Source organism: Candoia aspera, chromosome 1, assembly GCF_035149785.1.
Source record: "Candoia aspera isolate rCanAsp1 chromosome 1, rCanAsp1.hap2, whole genome shotgun sequence".
Classification (NCBI taxonomy): Eukaryota; Metazoa; Chordata; class Lepidosauria; order Squamata; family Boidae; genus Candoia; species Candoia aspera.
Genome location: NC_086153.1, coordinates 165,704,863 through 165,712,732, shown reverse-complemented (window position 1 = coordinate 165,712,732; position 7,870 = coordinate 165,704,863). Strand labels below are relative to the sequence as shown.

Sequence of the window (7,870 nt, the reverse complement as noted above, 5' to 3'; positions counted from 1 at the left end):
TTTAACTTCCACAGGCCTGTAGCTGGGTTGAAAGAAGTTGCTTCTGATATCTTTCTCAGGATTTACTGTTACATCTAAATTGGGGAAGAGCCCAGTTAAACTAAAAAAAAATCATATTTAAAATGACCAGAGTTTCCCCCATTTGAATTGAACAGCTAATCCTTGTTTGTTTTTGGTTTGTTTTAAATTGAATAAAAGGTTCTTCAGAGCCGAAGGAAAGGTCTGTCCACCCAGGCTTGTTTCAGTTAATTTCCTAAATACCGACCCCTGCTTAGGGGTGCAGATTTCTTTGAAGTGTGGAGTGTTTGTTGCTCTGTTTCCTCTTCCCCACCTCATTTCTCTGCCTCAGAGATCTGCACTGTCCTCAGCAATAACAATATGAAGGGGGAAGCTTATTGTTGCGTAATGCCTGTGGCTGATTTTATGACCCCTTCACTAAGTGACCCTCTTAGGTAGATCCAGATAGGATTACAGAATAGAAAACTATCCAAAATAGCACAGTCATCTTTAATATTATTATTACTGAGCTAGATAATAATTACTAAGCATGCTGATATAGCTGTTTCACTGTTCTCGTTTTGTTTTGAGGGAACTCATCTTTGCCAAAGTTTCAGTCATTTCTATTAGGGTTACTTGCATCTGTGTGAATTATACTACAGTCCAGTTTTTATTAAGCCATTTGCTCATTCCGAATTAGCAAAAATATTATTAACGTGGTATGATTCCTTATTACAATAGGATTACACAAAAGCTTACACATGCTGTAAACAATGAACTCCAATGGTTGATGGTGTGAACATGCCACCACGTAAACTAAATTCCAGTGTGAGTTGTCCACTTTTGTATTTACATTTCTCTGTAAGTTACAGGATAACATTTTGTTCCAGCTATAGCACAAAAATGTTTTCACATGATTGGCAAGAGGGATTAATTTCCTTTCCTTTTATGCTCCACACAACTAGCTGTTTTCCTTGCAAAATGGATAATTAGAAATGCCTACTTAATGATGTTCTGATTTAATTGCAATGGAGGTTTGTTTTTGCTTTGTTAAATATGAGAAAAATTTTCCAGACTTATAGATACCTTTTCGGAGGTGAGAGAGATACGTGATTGGAATCCAAAAGGTTAAATGAAGTGAGTTCACAAATAAAATGGGCAAAACTGTTCTTTGAGCCTACGTGTTATACTTTAAATGCAAAGGTTGATTTGCAAAGTATGCAACAACATTAGATACAAAGCTAGTGGTTAAAGGAAAGGTAAAGCTCCTTCAGTGCAAAAGTTGTTAATGGATTGCTGGCCCAGGATGGGTTGTACCTCACAAGGACTGGCAAATATATTTGGCCAAAATGTACTAAACTGTATCCTGTAGAGGCTGGAAATGAAAACCCTGAAATAAGGAACTCACACACTCTAGAAGGAACGGGAATGTTTGGCAAGGCCCATGAGCTGGCAAGACCAAGGAAGCCAGAATGCCATGGAGTTCAGAATGGTATTTTGAATGCTAGTCTGTGGCAAACACAGAATCTTGAAAACAGTTAAGAGTATATTCTCAGCCTCAGTTACATAGTAGGGAGTTAATTAAAGCAGAATTTCTTTGAAACACTTTCCCCCCACAACTCTCACATCTGGACTGAGGAATAAACTTTCAAATGCCTCCCCCCTCCCCATTTCCCCAAATCTCTCTTTAATGGAACCTATTAAAACTATTCAGTGAACATTCAGGGGGGGAAATTGGCTGTTTGAATTTTCTATATATGACTGTTCAGAATATGAAAAAGAGTGGAAGAATGAGCTTGTACAGAGAACAAGCTCTTTAACAGAGGTTTATTGGGTGAATTCCCATGACTGGAATACAGCAGTTGCAGGTTATAATTTGTTTAAAAAGAACAGGAATAATGAAAAAGGAGGAGATGTTGTTCTGTATGATAAAATTATTCACAACTGTTCAGAAGTTTAATTCAGTGAACCTGACAATATTGAAGACAGCTTCTGGGTTAAAATAAGTACAAATAAAAAGAATACTTGTTTCGGTATCTACAATCTATGATATTTTTTTTTCTATGATCATTCAACCAACCAAGAACATGTACATAGAATGCTTTGGAATAGCAAATTAGAGAACGTAGTAACATTTCTTTTAATGATAGAGGCTTTGGTTCAGCCTGCCAAATAGCTGCAGAAACACGAAAGAATCATTCCCAGAGTATCTTCACAATGAAATAATTAAATAATCCAGTTGTGACTTCCTGTTCAAATGCTCTTTCTAACTGGCCATCTGTGTCTACATCTGAGGTTAAAGACCATATTACACAGTTAAGATCTGAAAAAGTTCCAGAATTACTAAAGGAGAACAAAGATTGGTGGCTATTTTATTTACACATATTAAGAGGCAGCATGTTTTCTGTTAGACTGGAACCATGCCATCGTTATCCCTTTCTATAAAGGAAATAACTTGATCCTGCCAACTATAGACCATTAGCCTGCTTAATGCAACCTACATGACAAAGATCTCTATCTAAAAGTATGAGATGGGGTTAAAAGTGTGAATATTCTGGTTGAGGAACAGGCTGGTTTTAGAGGGGACCAATCAGCTCTAGAATACTGTCTGGTCCTTCACCATTTAGATGAAAAATATTCTTCCCAACCCAGAGAAGCCATCGATTGCAAATCAGTTTTTGATCTGATCCTATGGGAAAAAATAGGGGGTTTCTCAACAGACCAAACACTGCTCTGTCCCTCTAACACCTGTTTGTTAGATGCTATCCTTGAGGACATCTTTCTGGAGCTGTTCCCACACAGAGAGGTGAGGCAGGGGTGCATTTTAGCTCCTGACTTTTCAGTGTGTGTATTAAATCAATAACCCAGGGCCTCTTGGCTCCTAACCATCACCCTATTAATACACCTTCTGAACTATTAAACAGAGGTTCCAGCTGTTTGGTATGCATGTGATGTTGCAATCGTGTCTGTCTCCCAATTTGGAATAAGTTGGGCATAAAAGGCATTTGTCTCTTTTTGCCTTGAAGAAAAACTTGTTATAAACCATCAGAAAAATAAAGTTCTAGTATTTGCACAAAACAATTACAAGATCCATAATTGGAAAATTAATGGAAATTCTATCAAGCAGATGAGCATAGAAATAACTTGGTATGCTGCTCTAGGCTTCAGTGTCCTGGAGGACACGTTTCCTTTGTTGGATGGGGTTGGTCAGCATACAGTAGTTTTCCAGCTCTCCTGAGATTTTGCGATTCAAAAGGAGCACATTTCATCCCTACAGCTTACCAGGTCTTTGTGGCCAGTGCCGTTTCTCAGCTTCTCTAGGGCATCCATGTCTTTCCTTTTCACAAAGCTTAACATCCTCGAATTAGCAAGTTTAAGCTTCTTAGGGTTATTCTGGCTCCACACCCTAGAACTCTCCTTGGAGAGCCATTAGGCTTGGAAAGGTAGTAAAGCAGCATATCTGGGATACTGATTTTCAGATCAATCTGGCTCCTTACCTCACAGCTTGTGAGATCTTTTCAGATGGTTATGCACCAGCCTCCTACCTTTCTTCCACTACTGTTCTGAAGCGTCAATGGGCCAGGTTGGATGTATTGCTTTTGGCTGTTTTGCTGGGACTTTACAAAATGTTCCCTTATGTCAGTGCATATGCCTGTCATGTTCACCGTTTCGATGTGTCTGTACATCGTAACGGTTCGCATGCCAGGGCGCTGACGCGCGTTCCTAACTGGGAGGGGGCGGCTGATAAACCTTGCACCGAGCGCTCTATCTCTCTGCGCTAAGCAGGAATGTGTTTGGGTTATCTTTTTGTGTCAAGGTCTTTTTGCCCGTTGATCAGCAGAACCCATTAGGAGCACCCAGGAATGTGAATTTGAGACGTAGTATGTGTATGTATACACACACAGACACATTTTGCTGTATTTATTGTTTTGTGTTTGACTTCTGGCCTATAGCCATAATAATAAAGATTTGGATTTGTCTCTTATATCCCCTTTTCCCAACCCGCCCCCAGTTCCCCTCTCCATGCATCTTCACCTCACCCTCACCTCTGCAACCCATTTAGACCACATGTGAACATAAGAGCACAGATTTAATTAATTTAATCAGATTAAATTCTCCGATTCTTCGAGTTTAGGGGATTCTATGTTCAGCTCTAGTTCTCCTCTTCCAGACCCATCTTGACATTCTATTAAACTCTCTCTCTTTCTGTGTATATGTATATGTATATACAATGCCATTCTATTTCATCTTATTTATTTCTCAACTAATATGAAACAATATTAAACACTTGTTTCATAACAATCAACCACCTGGTAAGCCCCAAATGCAAAAAGGTTCTTATTATCTTACCTTCTTCTTCTATGTCAATTATTTAAACCTCAGAGGTTCTTCTCTATCAGTTCTTTAGAAGATTTATATGTATTATACTCTTTGTTTTTCTGTTATATATATTGATGTATATAAGAGTTCTACTATTCGATATTTTACTGTATCTGGCCTTATGACTGTAATCAACAATTTGATTTGTTTAGTTCTTTATAAAGTATTAGTTTTATAAGATTTTATTCATCTTTTGAAGCGCAGAAATATCCTCTCTTCTTTGTGGTTGCAATCCCCATTTATACCATTTCTATCATTCTTCTGTCAAAGGCTTTAAGGCTTTTTTCTTTGTAACATGACTACCTCGCCCTTACACTTTATCTCAGTTTATCCCTTCCATCTCACAAACATTTTGCAAAATTCTGTCTCTCACCCAAGCATTTACAAATATTATTATTACTGTATATTCCTTGGTTTTTGACATCTGATTGAATCTAGGAGTAAAGATTCTATAGTCTCCATCTTTATCTGAAACTTTAGATCTGATGGCTTGTCATTAAGTATTGAAGTAAGAGATCTAATCAAATAGTCATTTTGACATTCTTTTTCCTTTAATTCTCAAACTATTTTTTATTCTGTACATCAGCCAACTCCTACATTTAAAGTCTCTAATATCTTCCTGAACTTTTCCAATACCAAGCTTTTTTTCATAGTAATATCTTAAGCTTTGCTACCAGTCTCAGCAATCTAAAACTTGAAAAAATCATTTTTTTTAGTTGTTTATTAAGGACTTGGTAAGTTCAAGTCCTAATGGATTATAGTTGTTAACTCATCCAATTCTTGTTTGAGTTGCTTAATTAGATTTCCAGCAAATCAATTTCAAAGCTTCATTCTGAATGGTGCTTGATTGTCTCACATTCCATTGGAACATCCTCCTCCACTATGTTTCTTATTTCATACAGACCATAATAGATTTTTAACTCAGCCCAAGACTTTTAAGAATATCTAACCTGACAGAATTCCATACTAGTATCGGAAAGTATTATCCCTGCCGATGTTGATCTATGCATGTCTATGTATGTGTTCTTTTAAATGTAAGTGACCTGCCTTATCAGTCTTCTGCATTTCCATTTAAATGCTTACAAGATAATACTTGCTAGATTTCCACTCTGCAATTCTGAATAGTTTAAAGGAATATCTTAAATTTTACCCACATGAGTAATGTGTTGACTAAGAATAGGAACAATTGCAAATATCAGTTCTAAGATGATGGCTACACATCTGGAATCAGTGTAACCTTAAGTCCATACAACCAGCTTCTCAAAATCAACAAACCATTGTTGCAAACAATATTTTTATACAAATTGTTTTATTACAGACTTTAATTTTAAAAGGTCCACTGTGAAGGATTTATCAAGAGGGCCTATTTTTAAAAGTATTTTAATACAATTTTTATACAACCTGTTTTACATATGATTTTTTGAATTATCAGCATATTTTATAAAAAAGCATGTGAGTTTATTAACTAAAAACTTCACCAAATCATAAGGCCATTCATCTGTTAAAATCAAGTCATTCAGTGTATTAGTGCTTAAAAACCCTGAAATATTAAATCCATAAAGAAGCTGCTCAAGGCCTGAATATTACTGTAGTAATCACCAGGTGGTTGACTGGTTGACTAGGGTTTTTTCCTAGCCAATTTGATCATTATCTAGGAGGATTAGTTATTTCTCATATCTCCTCTAACATAAGAGTGGATATTAAGAAAAAATACATTATAATTAAAAACCGTTCAATGCTTCATTTGCAGAATGGCTAATACATAAATATTCAACATCAATCAGCTTGCACACACACTGGTCCATCCTGTATTCCTTAGGAAGGTGGACTAGACAGGGCCACATAGTACCACAGAGCAGAAACCTTCATTCCCTCAGCCAGAACTCTGCTCCCTTGGCTCCAGGCCTTTTAATGCAATGCAAGAGGAAACATTGGCATGTTGTCGTGTCAATCAGGAATACTGCTCTTCAACAATACTTTGGGTCCAGAAGTCCTGTTTGTATGGGTTAATTTGTCTAACAATCATCCTAATTATGATAGAATCCCATATATGTAATGCATACACATAGAAAAAAGGAGTTGCATACATGTGGCAGAACTGGATCCTTCTCTTTTTCCCCCCAATTCTGAATTTAGAGCAGGTTTCAGTGCATCACATTGATGTACAAAATCAGGTTTCTTCAAAAGTGCCATCTGAAGCATTGTCTCCACTGCATCTTTTTCCTCTTCAGCAAATAAAGGCCAAAAAAGTAGAGAATTTAGTCAGGCAGATTCCCGTAAGGCACTTGATGGCTTTATACCTGGTAACAATGAGGTACATAGGATACATGCCTAAGCTTCACTGCTGTTAACAAAATAGCACCATATTGTGAAATTAGGTACAACGGGGAAGTCATTATGTTCTTTTCATACAGACTTGGCAGCGGCTAACATTTGAGTGTAGTTCTCCAGCCTTCAGTGTGGAAGGCGTAGGTTTTCTGAAAATTGAAAACAAAATCACTATCAGTGATGAAAATACAAAAGGCACAGTGAAATTTGTTGTTACAGTCCAGACTTTTTGTGTGATCATTTCCACACACTCTTTCTATGGGTGAGGCTACCTGTTGCTGAAAAGAGTTGAAGTCAAAACCACTAGAAGGGCATCATGTTGCTTCCTTTTGCCCTTGAGCACATAACTCTCCAAATTCAGCATCTTTGGGCCATATTGAGTCTGGCAGACTCCTATATCAAGCTACCACTGAGCTTGGTATTTATTTACAGGTAGTCCTTGGGTTACAACAGCAAGTAGGACCAGGATTCCTGTCGCTAAGTTGTAAAGTGCAACATCACGTGACTGCATCACTTAGCGATGACAATCCTGGCAGTCCCAGTTGCCATCCTAATCCCAAGACGTGTGGGCCATTAAGCAGGAAGTGGCGGGAGACTCAGGTAAGAAGTGCAGGGGTGCCACAAGGGGTGGGGGATGCCATGAGGGGTGGGGGAGGCCCTGGGACGGCCAGCGCAGGCCACGCATGGGTTGGGGGAGGACTGGTGCAGGCCACGCGTAAGAGCAGGAAGGCCAGGAGTAGATGGCGTGGTGCAAGTGCAAGAAGGCTGGGGGTGGATGGTGTGGCATGAGAACAGGAAGGCCAGTGAATGGACAGCACAAGTGCTGGAAGGCTTGAGGGTGGGCGGCACAGTGCAAGCACAGGAAGGCCAGGGGAACTTACCAGAACGACAACACCTTCCTTGCCGGCTTCCCCATTGACTTTGCTTTGGGAAGCCAACAGGGAAGGTTGCAAATGGTGAATACGTGACCACGGAACGCTACAACCATTGTAAGTGCAAGCCGGTTGCTAAGTGTCCGAATCACGATCATGTGACCATGGGGGTGCTGCAACAGCCAAAACTTCAAGGACTGGTCATAAGTACCACTTGTTCAGCACTGTTGCAACTTCGGTCACTGAACGAGTGGTCAGTAAGCAAGAACTACCTGTAATTAACTTGATTTATA

At 38.8% G+C, this 7,870-nt stretch overlaps 1 protein-coding gene and 1 long non-coding RNA gene across 2 annotated transcripts in view; one reads left to right on the top strand and one right to left on the bottom strand.

Annotated features, from left to right (window-relative positions):
* Positions 1–563: 563 nt before the first annotated feature.
* On the top strand, positions 564–1,166 carry LOC134489085 (uncharacterized). Its single transcript, XR_010067075.1, has 2 exons — positions 564–825; positions 1,072–1,166. It is a non-coding gene; the product is annotated as an uncharacterized LOC134489085 (long non-coding RNA).
* A 4,501-nt stretch (positions 1,167–5,667) lies between these two features.
* The window catches only part of COL4A1 (collagen type IV alpha 1 chain), a 147,699-nt gene continuing 145,496 nt past the window's right edge, over positions 5,668–7,870 (bottom strand). The window contains exon 52 of the mRNA XM_063317784.1: positions 5,668–6,854. Within this exon, the coding sequence (XP_063173854.1) occupies positions 6,773–6,854 (82 nt within the window). The 3' untranslated portion in view covers positions 5,668–6,772. The remainder of the gene's footprint in view (positions 6,855–7,870) is intronic.